Raw genomic sequence first — 15,851 nt, forward strand, 5'->3', positions numbered from 1 at the left:
TCCTACTGCCAATTCCTTTTCTTTGTTCCCTTCATCTACCTCCCTATATTCTTTGCCTGTTCCTTCTATCCATCTTCTTACTTTCTTTGCCTGTTCCCTCCATCTACCTCCCTACTTTCTTTGCCTGTTCCCTCTATCTACCTTCCTACTTTCTTTGCCTGTTCCCTCTATCTACCTCCTTACTTTCTTTGCCTGTTCCCTCTATCTACCTTCCTACTTTCTTTGCCTGTTCCCTCTATCTGCCTTCCTACTTTCTTTGCCTGTTCCCTCTATCTATCTCCCTACTTCCTTTGCCTGTTCCCTCCGTCTACCCCTCTACTTTCTTTGCCTGTTCCCTCTATCTACCTCCCTACTTCCTTTGCTTGTTCCCTCCATCTACCTTCCTACTTTCTTTGCCTGTTCCTTATATCTACCTCCCTACTTCCTTTGCCTGTTCCCTCCATCTACCTCCCTACTTTCTTTGCCTGTTCCCTCCGTCTACCCCTCTACTTTCTTTGCCTGTTCCCTCTATCTACCTCCCTACTTTCTTTGTCTTTTCCCGCCATCTACCTCCCTACTTTCTTTGCCTGTTCCCTCTATCTACCTTCCTACTTTCTTTGCCCGTTCCCTCTATCTAAATTCCTACTTTCTTTGCTTGTTCCCTCCATCTAACTCCCTACTTTCTTTGCCTGTTCCCTCTATCTATCTTCCTATTTTCTTTGCCTATTCCCTCTATCTACCTTCCTACTTTCTTTGCCTGTTCCCTTTATCTACCTCCCTACTTCCTTTGCCTGTTCCCTCCATCTACCCCTCTACTTTCTTTACCTGTTCCCTCCGTCTACCCTCTACTTTCTTTGCCTGTTCCCTCTATCTACCTCCCTACTTCCTTTGCCTGTTCCCTCTATCTACCTTCCTACTTTTTTTACCTGTTCCGTCTATCTACCTCCATACTTCCTTTGCCTGTTCCCTCCATCTACCTCCCTACTTTCTTTGCCTGTTCCCTCCGTCTACCACTCTACTTTCTTTGCCTGTTCCCTCTATCTACCTCCCTACTTTCTTTGTCTGTTCCCTCTATCTACCTCCCTACTTTCTTTGTCTGTTCCCGCCATTTACCTCCTTACTTTCTTTGCCTGTTCCCTCTATCTACCTCTCTACTTCCTTTGCCTGTTCCCTCTATCTACCTTCCTACTTTCTTTACCTGTTCCCTCTATCTGTCTCCATACTTCCTTTGCCTGTTCCCTCCATCTACCTCCCTACTTTCTTTGCCTGTTCCCTCCGTCTACCACTCTACTTTCTTTGCCTGTTCCCTCCATCTACCTTCCTACTTTCTTTGCCTATTCCCTCCATCTACCTCCCTACTTTCTTTGCCTATTCCCTCCATCTACCTTCCTACTTTCTTTGCCTGTTCCCTCCGTCTACCTTCCTACTCTCCCTTTCCATTTATCTTTTGCCAATCTTAAAGACATTCATGACATCCTCTTTTCAGTATTTTATCATGTCTGTTCCTCTGGTTTTTCTTTCCCATCAAACTCGAAAATCCTACAAAACTTCTTTCTTACAGCCCCTTTTCCATCGGCTGGCCATTCCTTTCATAGTACTCTCGTATTCTGTTCCAGCCCCCATCCCCAACACCGACTGCTGGAATCAGAGGTCAGTCAGTTCCCAGAAAAGAGCAGATCCTCTCGTTCTGCCAGCACCAGAAAGGGCAGATGAATGTACTCCTGCATGCTGACCTACATTCTTGGTGACCTATATCTCTAGAGATCTGCCAGCAACACAAGGCTCTATAAGAGTACGATTCACTGTATTTCATACTTAATGACCAAGTATTTTGATTCATCTTCTCTCTCTCTCTCTCTCTCTCTCTCTCTCTCTCTCTCTCTCTCTCTCTCTCTCTCTCTCTCTCTCTCTCTCTCTCTCTCTCTCTCTCTCTCTCTCTCTCTCATAAATCTACGATCTCGTCATAACATATCGTTGAATTTCGATTAAGAATTTGCGAGATTCGTTAAGGTTAACAAGCTTTATTACATATCCAGGCGTTAATTCTTGGAATTCTGGAGTGGGAGGAGGCAAGATCAATACACGAGAAGGAGAGATGTGAGAGGAACAGTATAATATGATGCAGGAGATAATGACTTACGAGGAAGAGAGTGTGTAGAGAATGAGAGAATCTTCAAGATGAGAGAGAGGTACTGGGAGAGGATATCGAACACTATATCCACGCAAAGTCCCTGTTAGCTACAGATATCAAACACATCATCTGTATCAAACGCTCACTTCTGAGACTCACCGCTCAGTACTGAGACCCAGCGCTCACTACTGAGACCCACCGCTCAGTACTGAGGTCCACTACTCAGTACTGAGATCCACCGCTCAGTACTGAGATCCACCGCTCAGTACTGAGATCCACCGCTCAGTACTGAGACCCACCGCTCAGTACTGAGACCCACCGCTCAGTACTGAGGTCCACTACTCAGTACTGAGATCCACTGCTCAGTACTGAGATCCACCGCTCAGTACTGAGGTCCACTACTCAGTACTGAGATCCACTACTCAGTACTGAGATCCACCGCTCAGTACTGAGATCCACCGCTCAGTACTGAGATCCACCGCTCAGTACTGAGATCCACCGCTCAGTACTGAGATCCACCGCTCAGTACTGAGATCCACCGCTCAGTACTGAGATCCACCGCTCAGTACTGAGGTCCACCGCTCAGTACTGAGGTCCACTACTCAGTACTGAGATCCACCGCTCAGTACTGAGATCCACCGCTCAGTACTGAGATCCACCGCTCAGTACTGAGACCCACCGCTCAGTACTGAGATCCACCGCTCAGTACTGAGATCCACCGCTCAGTACTGAGACCCAGCGCTCACTACTGAGACCCACCGCTCAGTACTGAGGTCCACTACTCAGTACTGAGATCCACTGCTCAGTACTGAGATCCACCGCTCAGTACTGAGATCCACCGCTCAATACTGAGACCCACCGCTCAGTACTGAGGTCCACCGCTCAATACTGAGACCCACCGCTCAGTACTGAGACCCACCGCTCAGTACTTAGACCCACCGCTCAGTACTGAGACCCACCGCTCAGTACTGAGACCCACCGCTCAGTACTGAGACCCACCGCTCAATACTGAGACCCACCGCTCAGTACTGAGATCCACCGCTCAATACTGAGACCCACCGCTCAATACTGAGACCCACCGCTCAGTACTGAGACCCACCGCTCAGTACTGAGACCCACCGCTCAGTACTGAGACCCACCGCTCAGTACTGAGATCCACCGCTCAGTACTGAGACCCACCGCTCAGTACTGAGACCCACCGCTCAATACTGAGACCCACCGCTCAGTACTGAGACCCACCGCTCAGTACTGAGACCCACCGCTCAATACTGAGACCCACCGCTCAGTACTGAGACCCACCGCTCAGTACTGAGACCCACCGCTCAGTACTGAGACCCACCGCTCAGTACTGAGATCCACCGCTCAATACTGAGATCCACCGCTCAATACTGAGACCCACCGCTCAGTACTGAGATCCACCGCTCAATACTGAGATCCACCGCTCAGTACTGAGACCCACCGCTCAGTACTGAGATCCATCGCTCAGTACTGAGATCCACCGCTCAATACTGAGATCCACCGCTCAATACTGAGGTCCACCGCTCAGTACTGAGACCCACCGCTCAGTACTGAGATCCATCGCTCAATACTGAGATCCACCGCTCAATACTGAGATCCACCGCTCAGTACTGAGACCCACCGCTCAGTACTGAGATCCATCGCTCAATACTGAGATCCACCGCTCAATACTGAGATCCACCGCTCAATACTGAGACCCACCGCTCAGTACTGAGACCCACCGCTCAATACTGAGATCCACCGCTCAATACTGAGACCCACCGCTCAATACTGAGGTCCACCGCTCAGTACTGAGATCCACCGCTCAATACTGAGACCCACCGCTCAGTACTGAGACCCACCGCTCAATACTGAGATCCACCGCTCAATACTGAGATCCACCGCTCAATACTGAGACCCACCGCTCAGTACTGAGATCCATCGCTCAATACTGAGATCCACCGCTCAATACTGAGACCCACCGCTCAGTACTGAGATCCATCGCTCAGTACTGAGATCCACCGCTCAATACTGAGATCCACCGCTCAATACTGAGGTCCACCGCTCAGTACTGAGATCGACCGTTCAATACTGAGATCCACCGCTCAGCACTGAGACCCACCGCTCAATACTGAGACCCATCGCTCAGTGCTGAGACCCACCGCTCAATACTGAGACCCACCGCTCAGTACTGAGACCCACCGCTCAATACTGAGACCCACCGCTCAATACTGAGACCCACCGCTCAGTACTGAGACCCACCGCTCAGTACTGAGGTCCACCGCTCAGTACTTAGATCCACCGCTCAATATTGAGACCCAACGCTCAATACTGAGATCCACTGCTCAATACTGAGATCCCAACTACCACGCACAACGTCCTGGCTCGAACTTTTGCTGTTGGCTGGTATTGTTTTCTGTGAATAGTGCACGTTCATATACGCTAAATTTGTGTTATATAACTCCACGTTTGACAGTAAGTTCCGTAAAATTGCTAAGTACTGGTAATGTAATCCTAATGGGAATTGACCGGTCTAGATCCCGTTGCTCATGGATGTAAGACGAAGGGTATTCGATTACTAGTTATCGAATAGTCATTTCCCTTTTAGCGGTGATCATAGCCTAGCAGTTAGCGTTCCCGAATACCACACAAAAGGTCTTGGTTCGAATGTTTGTCTTAGCAAGGTACCCATTTTATACACCAGCCAATAGGGAAGGATAAACAGCACGGTTGACTGTGAGCCGACTGCCGCAACGCCTCTTCGAACCTATATGGACTCGACCCCATGCGGCCCATGAATACGTCACGGTCAGCAACGCTAACCGCTACAGTATGAGGGAAAGGGAATGTGACTCATTTCTTGATAAATCCTGGGTGACGCTGTTGTAGGAAACTGTTATCATTTTAATGATTTCTTAGATTAACGTCTGATTGCTTATAAGTTTAAGGCAACGTAGTACATCATAGCAGTATAACGTATCGCAACATATAACGTATCACAACATATAATGGCAATATAACGCATATTAAATCTTCAACATTGTTTAGCGTATAGTAGAAATAACATAACATATAACGGTAAAAAAAAGTCGGAGAAATTATGAGCATCAGAATCTCTTTTAAAGAATGATAACATGTCTCCTCTTCGCTGCGCGTTAAGACAGGTCGCACGTTTACCTTCGCATTTCTGGGCTAACATATCCGCCTCTCTCCAATCATATAGAAAGTTATATTCTTAGGATCGAATCTGATTCAACCGTCAAAATTTTCCTTATGGCGAAGTAAAATGAGCGTGGCAGTGGAGGCTTCTTGCAAGATGGCGGAAAAGGGTTTAGGTTTGGTAATTTGGTTTAGGTTCGGTTAGGTTAGATTTGATGCTTACTGGCTCAGGTGGTCACGTTAGGTTAGGGTGAATAGGCCAAGTTAGGCTACGTAGTCAGTTTTGGTTGCTAGGCAGATTAGACCGGGTGGTTGCAATAATCAAGTAAGAAAACTATGGTAAGCCGGTCACTGTCCTTCACATGATCACATTCAACCTGCACTGACTGTGGGAGACAGCAGGGTCAGGTAGCACTCGGGACTCAGGCGACCACAGTGTCTGGGCCAAGGACACCTAAACATTCCACCAACACAAATTACACGTTAGGCAAACGACGAAAAAGAATAGATATATTTCCTTCTTGAGAATACTTACATCACTTTGATTATTCAAACTTTTTTATTATGGATATGTTGAGAACGATGTTATCATTGCGAGTGGAGCCTATGATTCACGTGCACACGCGTGGCGTGCAATGGCCAGAGTACCAACCACAATACTCCAGAACTATGCTCCTTGCCGGACAGGGTATCCAGCTGACGACCAAACCAGCTGTTCAGTCTTCCGTAATAAGGATTATATATATATATATATATATATATATATATATATATATATATATATATATATATATATATATATATATATATATATATGTATATATATATATATCTTTTTTATTTTCTATTATTACTTTTTCTATTATGCTGTCTCCCGCGTTAGCGAGGTAGCGCAAGGAAACAGACGAAAGAATGGCCCAACCCACCCACATACGCATGTATATACATACACGTCCACACACGCACATATACATACCTATACTTTTCATCATATACATATATCTACATACGCAGACATATACATATATACACATGTACATAATTCATACTTGCTGCCTTAATTATTCCCGTCGCCACTCCTCCACACGAAATGACAACCCCCCGCATGCGCACGAGGTAGCGCTCGGAAAAGAAAACAAAGGCTACATTCGTTCACACTCAGTCTCTAGCTATCTTGTAAAATGCACCGAAACTAAAGCTCCCTTTCCACATCCAGCCCTCACAAAACTTTCTATGTTTTACCCCAGAGGCTTCATGTGCCCTGGTTCAATCCATTGACAGCACGTCGACCCCGGTATACCACATCGTTCCAATTCACTCTATTCCTTGCACGCCTTTCACGCTTCTGTATGTTCAGGCCACGATCGCTCAAAATCTTTTTCACTCCATCCTTTCACCTCATTGTCAATCTTCCCTCACTCGTTCTGTCCATGTGACCAAACCATTTCAATACACCCTCTTCTGCTCTCTCAACCACACTCTTTTTATTACCACACATCTCTCTTACCCTTTCATTACTTAATCAAACCACCTTACATCACATATTGTCCTCAAACATTTCATTTCCAACACATCCACCCTCCTCCGCACAACCGTATCTATGGCCCATGTTTCGCAACCATATAACATTGTTGGAACCTCTATTCTCTCAAACATACCCATTTTTGATCTCCGAGATAACGTTCTCGCCTTCTACACATTCTTCAATGCTCCCAGAACCTTTGCCCCCTCCCCACCCTGTGACTCACTTCCGCTTCCATGGTTCCATCCGCTGGTAAATCCATTCCCAGATATCTAAAACACCTCACTTCCACCAGTTTTTCTCCATTCAAACTTACCTCCCAATTAACTTGTCCTTCATTTCTACTGAACCTAATTGCTTTGCTCTTATTCACATTTACTCTCAGCTTTCTTCTTTTACACACTTCACCAAACTCAGTCACCAACTTCTGCAGCTTCTCACCCGAATCAGCTACTATTGCTGTGTCATCAGCGAACAACAACTGGCTCACTTCCCAAGCCCTCATCCACAACAGACTGCATGCTTGCCCCTCTCTCCAAAACTCTTGCATTCACCTCCCTATCAACCCTATCCATTAATCATTAAACAACCACGGAGATATCACGCACCCCTGCCGCAAACCGACATTCACTGGAAACTAATCACTCTCCTCTCTTTATACTCGTACACATGCCTTACATCCTTGATAATAACTTTTCACTGTTTCTAGCAACTTACCTCCCACACCATATGCTCTCAATACCTTCCACAAAGCATCTCTATCAACTCTATCATATGCCTTCTCCAGATCCACAAATGCCACATACAAATCCTTTTTTTTTTCTAATCCATTTCTCTATACATTCTTCAAAGCAAACTCCTGATCCATACATCCTCTACCACTTCTGAAACCACACTGCTCTTCCGCAATCTGATGCTCTGTACATGCCTTCACCCTCTCAATCAATACCCTCCCATATAATTTACCAGGAATACTCAACAAACTTATACCTCTGTGATTTGAACACTCACCTTTATCCCCTTTGCCTTTGTACAATGGCACTATGCATGCATTCTGCCAATACTCAGGCACTTCACCATGAACCATACATCCAGTGAATATCCTTACCAACCAGTCCTCAACACAGTCACCCCCTTTTTCTATAAACTCTACTGCAATACCATCCATACCCGGCGCCTTGCCGGCTTTCACGTTCACTACCTCTTCTCTGTTTACCAAACCATTTTCCCTGAACCTCACACTTCGTATTCCACTTCGAACAAATCACCCTATATCTGGAGTTCTATCATCAAACACATTCAACAAACCTTCAAAATACTCACTACATCTTCGTCTTACTTTACCGCTACTTGTTATTACCTACCCCATTTGCCCCCTTCACCGATGTTCCCATTTGTTCTCTTGTCTTACGCACTTTATTTACCTCCCTCCAAAACATCGTTTTGTTCTCATTGAATTTATTGATACTCTCTCACCCCATCTCTCGTTGCCCTCTTTTTCACCTCTTGCACCTTTCTCTTGACCTCGTGCCTCTTTCCTTTATACATCTCCCAGTCATTCGCACTACTTCAATGCAAGAATCTTCCAAACGCCTCTCTTTTCTCTTTCACTAACAATCTTACTTTTTCATCCCACCACTTTGTAATCTGCCCACCTCCCACCTTTCTCATGCCGCTACCATCTTTTGCGCAAGCCATCACTGCTTCCCTAAATACATCCCTAAATACATGGCGAATAGTATGTAAGAAAGAAAGATATATATATATATATATATATATATATATATATATATATATATATATATATATATATATATATATATATATATATATATATATATATATATATATATATATATATATGAAAGCCGGCAAGGCAGCAGGTTTGGATGGTATTGCTGTGGAATTTATTAAAAAAGGGGGTGACTGTATTGTTGACTGGTTGGTAAGGTTATTTAATGTATGTATGACTCATGGTGAGGTGCCTGAGGATTGGCGGAATGCTTGCATAGTGCCATTGTACAAAGGCAAAGTGGATAAGGGTGAGTGCTCAAATTACAGAGGTATAAGTTTGTTGAGTATTCCTGGTAAATCATATGGGAGGGTATTGATTGAGAGGGTGAAGGCATGTACAGAGCATCAGATTGGGGAAGAGCAGTGTGGTTTCAGAAGTGGTAGAGGATGTGTGGATCAGGTGTTTGCTTTTGAAGAATGTATGTGAGAAATACTTAGAAAAACAAATGGATTTGTATGTAGCATTTATGGATCTGGAGAAGGCATATGACAGAGTTGATAGAGATGCTCTTTGGAAGGTTTTAAGAATATATGGTGTGGGAGGCAAGTTGTTAGAAGCAGTGAAAAGTTTTTATCGAGGATGTAAGGCATGTGTACGTGTAGGAAGAGAGGAAAGTGATTGGTTCTCAGTGAATGTGGGTTTGCGGCAGGGGTGTGTGATGTCTCCATGATTGTTTAATTTGTTTATGGATGGGGTTGTTAGGGAGGTGAACGCAAGAGTTTTGGAAAGAGGGGCAAGTATGCAGTCTGTTGTGGATGAGAGAGCTTGGGAAGTGAGTCAGTTGTTGTTCGCTGATGATACAGCGCTGGTGGCTGATTCATGTAAGAAACTGCAGAAGCTGGTGACTGAGTTTGGTAAAGTGTGTGAAAGAAGAAAGTTGAGAGGAAATGTGAATAAGAGCAAGGTTATTAGGTAGGGTTGAGGGTCAAGGCAATTGGGAGGTAAGTTTGAATGGAGAAAAACTCGAGGAAGTGAAGTGTTTTAGATATCTGGGAGTGCATCTGGCAGCGGATGGAACCATGGAAGCGAAAATGAATCATAGAGTGGGAGAGGGGGCGAAAATTCTGGGAGCCTTGAAGAATGTTTCGAAGTCGAGAACATTATCTCGGAAAGCAAAAATGGGTATGTTTGAAGGAATAGTGGTTCCAACAATGTTGTATGGTTGCGAGGCGTGGGCTATGGATAGAGTTGTGCGCAGGAGGGTGGATGTGCTGGAAATGAGATGTTTGAGGACAATATGTGGTGTGAGGTAGTTTGATCGAGTAAGTAATGTAAGGTTAAGAGAGATGTGTGGAAATAAAAAGAGTGTGGTTGAGAGAGCAGAAGAGGGTGTTTTGAAATGGTTTGGTCACATGGAGAGAATGAGTGGGGAAAGATTGACCAAGAAGATATATGTGTCGGAGGTGGAGGGAACGAGGAGAAGTGGGAGACCAAATTGGAGGTGGAAAGATGGAGTGAAAAAGATTTTGAGTGATCGTGGCCTGAACATGCAGGAGGGTGAAAGGCGTGCAAGGAATAGAGTGAATTGGAACGATGTGGTATACCAGGGTCGACGTGCTGTCAATGGATTGAACCAGGGCATGTGAAGCGTCTGGGGTAAACCATGGAAGGTTGTGTGGGGCCTGGATGTGGAAAGGGAGCTGTGGTTTCGGTGCATTATTACATGACAGCTAGAGACTGAGTGTGAACGAATGGGGCCTTTGGTGTCTTTTCCTAGCGCTACCTCGCACACATGAGGGGGAGGGGGTTGTTATTCCATGTGTGGCGAGGTGGCAATGTGTATATATGTATATGTCTGTGTGTGTATATATATGTATATGTCTGTGTGTGTATATATATGTGTACATTGTGATGTATAGGTATGTATATTTGCGTGTGTGGACGTGTATGGGCGGGTTGGGCCATTTCTTTCGTCTGTTTCCTTGCGCTACCTCGCTAACGCGGGAGACAGCGACAAAGAAAAATAGATAATATATATATATATATATATATATATATATATATATATATATATATATATATATATATATATATATATATATATATATATATATATATATATATATATATATATAGGCATGTACAGAGCATCAGATTGGGGAAGAGCAGTGCGGTTTCAGAAGTGGTAGAGGATGTGTGGATCAGGTGTTTGCTTTGAAGAATGTATGTGAGAAATACTTAGAAAAGCAAATGGATTTGTATGTAGCATTTATGGATCTGGAGAAGGCATATGATAGAGTTGATAGAGATGCTCTGTGGAAGGTATTAAGAATATATGGTGTGGGAGGCAAGTTGTTAGAAGCAGTGAAAAGTTTTTATCGAGGATGTAAGGCATGTGTACGTGTAGGAAGAGAGGAAAGTGATTGGTTCTCAGTGAATGTAGGTTTGCGGCAGGGGTGTGTGATGTCTCCATGGTTGTTTAATTTGTTTATGGATGGGGTTGTAAGGGAGGTAAATGCAAGAGTCCTGGAAAGAGGGGCAAGTATGAAGTCTGTTGGGGATGAGAGAGCTTGGGAAGTGAGTCAGTTGTTGTTCGCTGATGATACAGCGCTGGTGGCTGATTCATGTGAGAAACTGCAGAAGCTGGTGACTGAGTTTGGTAAAGTGTGTGAAAGAAGAAAGTTGAGAGTAAATGTGAATAAGAGCAAGGTTATTAGGTACAGTAGGGGTGAGGGTCAAGTCAATTGGGAGGTGAGTTTGAATGGAGAAAAACTGGAGGAAGTGAAGTGTTTTAGATATCTGGGAGTGGATCTGTCAGCGGATGGAACCATGGAAGCGGAAGTGGATCATAGGGTGGGGGAGGGGGCGAAAATTTTGGGAGCCTTGAAAAATGTGTGGAAGTCGAGAACATTATCTCGGAAAGCGAAAATGGGTATGTTTGAGGGAATAGTGGTTCCAACAATGTTGTATGGTTGCGAGGCGTGGGCTATGGATAGAGATGTGCGCAGGAGGATGGATGTGCTGGAAATGAGATGTTTGAGGACAATGTGTGGTGTGAGGTGGTTTGATCGAGTAAGTAACGTAAGGGTAAGAGAGATGTGTGGAAATAAAAAGAGCGTGGTTGAGAGAGCAGAAGAGGGTGTTTTGAAATGGTTTGGGCACATGGAGAGAATGAGTGAGGAGAGATTGACCAAGAGGATATATGTGTCGGAGGTGGAGGGAACGAGGAGAAGAGGGAGACCAAATTGGAGGTGGAAAGATGGAGTGAAAAAGATTTTGTGTGATCGGGGCCTGAACATGCAGGAGGGTGAAAGGAGGGCAAGGAATAGAGTGAATTGGAGTCATGTGGTATACAGGGGTTGACGTGCTGTCAGTGGATTGAATCAAGGCATGTGAAGCGTCTGGGGTAAACCATGGAAAGCTGTGTAGGTATGTATATTTGCGTGTGTGGACGTGTGTATGTACATGTGTATGGGGGGGGGGGTTGGGCCATTTCTTTCGTCTGTTTCCTTGCGCTACCCCGCAAACGCGGGAGACAGCGACAAATTATAAAAAAAAAAAAAAAAAAAAAAAAATATATATATATATATATATATATATATATATATATATATATATATATATATATTGATTTAATTATTAACATACTTGCTTTGCCCTCATTAGCAAGTCGACATCAAGAGCAGCGGGTTCACTGTAGGTGTCACCAGACTATTCCATGACTTATCTTGACCGCTTCATATGCCCTGTTTAAGTCGACCACCTGCACGTCGCCCCATAAACCAAGTCGATCCAATTGATTCTGCCTCGTACGTGTCTTCCACTCTCCTAAATGTTCAGGCCTCAGTATCATAAAGCCTTCTTTTCTCCCTCTATTTTTTGCCTTTTCTTCTGACACATGAGCCTTTTTGATCCATCTTTCTCTGCTCATCTTCTACATATCTCTAGAACGTTTCATCCTGATCAGTTTCCTCAATCAAGCAGCACTTACGACAACGCCTCGCTCTTTACACTGTCGTTCTTTACATGATCAACCTGCCTCACGCTGGAAATCGTCCTTCGTCATAAAATTTCCTGCACCTTCCTCCCTCTCTTCCTTTCCTTTGCATTCTGGGTCCAGAAGGTAAGTTCACAATACACTGTAATTCAACCGCATAAATCCAGATCCCCTTGTAAGTGGTCCTGCAGCTTCAGAGCTGCACTGCAATCAGTAGCAGGGATAGGGTGGACTCTTATGAAGTGAAAAGTTGATCGATGCGACTGTACTCCTTTTCCCCAATTGAAAACGGCACAACCTCGGTTTCGATCCAGTTCCTAAGCGTTGGTCAGTGGTTGGTCGGGAAATAAACAACTGGCACAGGCTGGAGTGTGTGTGTAGTGCATATATAATATACATGGTTGGGGGATAGAGGAGAAAGATTACTGCCCACGTATTCCCTGCTTGTCGTAGAAGGTGACTAGAAAGGGTGTGAGCGGGGGGCTGGGCTGGAAATCCTCCCCTCCTGTTTTACTTTTCCAAGGGAAGGAACAGAAAAGGGTGCCAAATGCGGATTTTTCTATTTAAGGCTCACTCATCTGTTCTTGACGCTATTTCGCTAACGCGTGAAATGGTAAACGTATATATATATATATATATATATATATATATATATATATATATATATATATATATATATATATATATATATATATATATATATATATATATATATATATATATATCATACTTATCCGCCGTCTCCCACGTTAGCGAGGTAGCGCAAGGAAACAGACGAAAGGATGGCCCAACCCACCCGCATCACATGTATATACATAAACGCCCACACACGCACATATACATACACATACATTTCAACGTATACATACATATACATACACAAACATATACAAAAATTCACATGTACATATTCATACTTGCTGCCTTTATCCATTTCCGTCGCCACCCCGCCACGCACGAAATATCCTCTTTGTCAATCTTTCCTCACTCATCTCTCCATGTGTCCGAACCATTTCAAGACACCCTCTTCTGCTCCCTCAACCACACACTTTTTATTACCACACATCTCTCTTACCCTTACGTTACTTACTTGATCAAACCACCTCACACCACACATTGTCCTCAAACATCTCATTTCCAGCACATCCACCCTCCTCCGCACAACCTCATCTGTAGCCCATGCCTCGCAACCATATAACATATATATGCTTGTCATGCTAGTGGGTGGACTCTTGGTCTATATAGTCACTGGTGTGGGAAGTTGACGCAAAGTTACTGAGGTGGACTCTTGGTCTATATAGTTACTAGTGTGTGAGGCTGACGCATACAGTTACAGGGGTAGACTCATGGTCTATACAGTTACTAGTGTGTGAGGTTGACGCATACAGTTACTGGGGTGAGCTCGTGACCTTACAGTTCCAGGTGTGGGCCACTGACCTATAAGACCATTATCTTGATTCTCTTTCTAAGCTGCTTTTCCTGTTTTCTCAGATGCGTGATGACATCCAATCATCTATCCCTGCAGTCCTTACGGGCGGCAAGCCAAGCCAAGGAGCTGGTAAGTAGGCAGTACTAACGTTATCAGTATCATTATTATTATTATCATTATCATTTTGTGTGTGTGTGTGTGTGTGTGTGTGTGTGTGTGTGTGTGTGTGTGTGTGTGTGTGTGTGGTTATTCATTTGTTCATGTGGGGAAAGAGCTACTCATTCACGGGGCCTCATTTCTTAACCTTGAAGTTTTGTTGTCTAGACTTTACCTCCATTATTCTGTTACTCATGCATTGCTTCACCCACACCCACGTTGACACTATTAGATCTCTGTCTTATGCTGTTACGAAGACTCTAGTGACTTCTCAAAGTGTTGTATGCCAACGATGTTGTAGATCCATGCAAATCTGTCGTTAGTTCTGACGTCCCCCACTAACTCTCTTCAGATGTGGGCAGATCTTGTCTTTTCATCGTAATTCACTCTATTAATATCTGATCTAATTTCCATTGCACTCATCTCGGACCTTCTGCCCCTCGAGTTTCTGATTTCTCAGTGATACAAATCTGTATTGTTGCATTACACCTCTTGTGAAATACGTCAAGTTTATCCTTATCTTTATCATGTACTTCAATTTATTTTTGACACTGACCAAGATATAGGTTTGTTGGTTGGCTGAATTGCCGCCTGTGACTTTTCCACAATACATCCACAAGCTCTTTCGTTTTTTGACATCTTTTACTTAACATCTTCCTTTTATTTAAGCAATGTCTGCTGAATTCCATCATGAATACTCACCCTCTCTTGAAACCCTTCTTCTAACAAATCATTTACATCCCATATTGTTGTCTGTAATGGAGCATATCTCCCTCTCTGTCGGTTCATTTCATAACTTCCCTGTACCTCTGTTTCAGTGTTCTCAGGTTTGGTCCACCGCATTAGTCACTATCCGAGAATTTGCCCTTGCTCCCCATCATCTGTTATCGATGATCTAATGGCATCTGTTTTGGGTATTTCCATTTTGTTTTTATCATATTAGAGTCATCCATAGACGACCATTTCTCACATTTTGCGTTGAGTCTGTTCATTTATCAGTTCTATCCTGTGGCTACATTTCCTTCAATTCCCTTCATTTATTCAGTTTTTCTATCACACATTTGATTGTATGTATCACTTAACTGATTTCATCTTTGATCGCCCATCTTCTTAATCTGTCCTACAATAGTGTTACCCTTTGATCCTGTTTATATATAGTTGCCAGTAATCTCCCCAGCCTTATGGTATCGTTGAATATTCTCTACTTCTCTCCGTCACTGTGGACAGTCCCCTAGAGTCAGCCTTCTCTTAACAGATCTGGTAACATTCGTAGGTCACCCATGCGTGTCTCCACTTCTGGCTCATAATATTAGCCTGCCTTCACTCTGACCTTATTCTAAGTTAGCACTCAGTTATCAGTTAGAGCCTAAAGAAGTTTAACATCATCTAAACGTTAAAAACATCTATTTCTCCTCAGGCTTATCAACGAGTAAATAATCTAAGCATATAACTTTAAAGGTTGTCAGTTAGTAGTGTTTCCTATTATATATAAGGTGAGAGCAAAGAACGTAAGGAGATTGAGGGAGGAATGGGATGTATTTAGTGAAGCAGTGATGGCTTGCGCAAAAGACGCTTATGGCATGAGAAACGTGGGAGGTGGGCAGATTAGAAAGGGTAGTGACCGGAGGGATGAAGAAGTAAGATTGTTAGTGAAAGAGAAGAGAAAGGCATTTGGACGACTATTGCTGAGAAATAGTGCAAATGACTGGGAGATGTATAAAAGAAAGAGGCAGGAGGTCAAGAGAA

General features: G+C 43.9%; 1 protein-coding gene across 1 annotated transcript in view; it reads left to right on the plus strand.

Annotated features, from left to right (window-relative positions):
* The window catches only part of LOC139759678 (katanin p60 ATPase-containing subunit A-like 2), a 259,014-nt gene that overhangs the window by 97,918 nt on the left and 145,245 nt on the right, over positions 1–15,851 (plus strand). The window contains exon 2 of the mRNA XM_071682079.1: positions 14,012–14,078. Within this exon, the coding sequence (XP_071538180.1) occupies positions 14,019–14,078 (60 nt within the window). The 5' untranslated portion in view covers positions 14,012–14,018. The remainder of the gene's footprint in view (positions 1–14,011; positions 14,079–15,851) is intronic.

This window comes from Panulirus ornatus, chromosome 33, assembly GCF_036320965.1.
Source record: "Panulirus ornatus isolate Po-2019 chromosome 33, ASM3632096v1, whole genome shotgun sequence".
Classification (NCBI taxonomy): domain Eukaryota; kingdom Metazoa; phylum Arthropoda; class Malacostraca; order Decapoda; family Palinuridae; genus Panulirus; species Panulirus ornatus.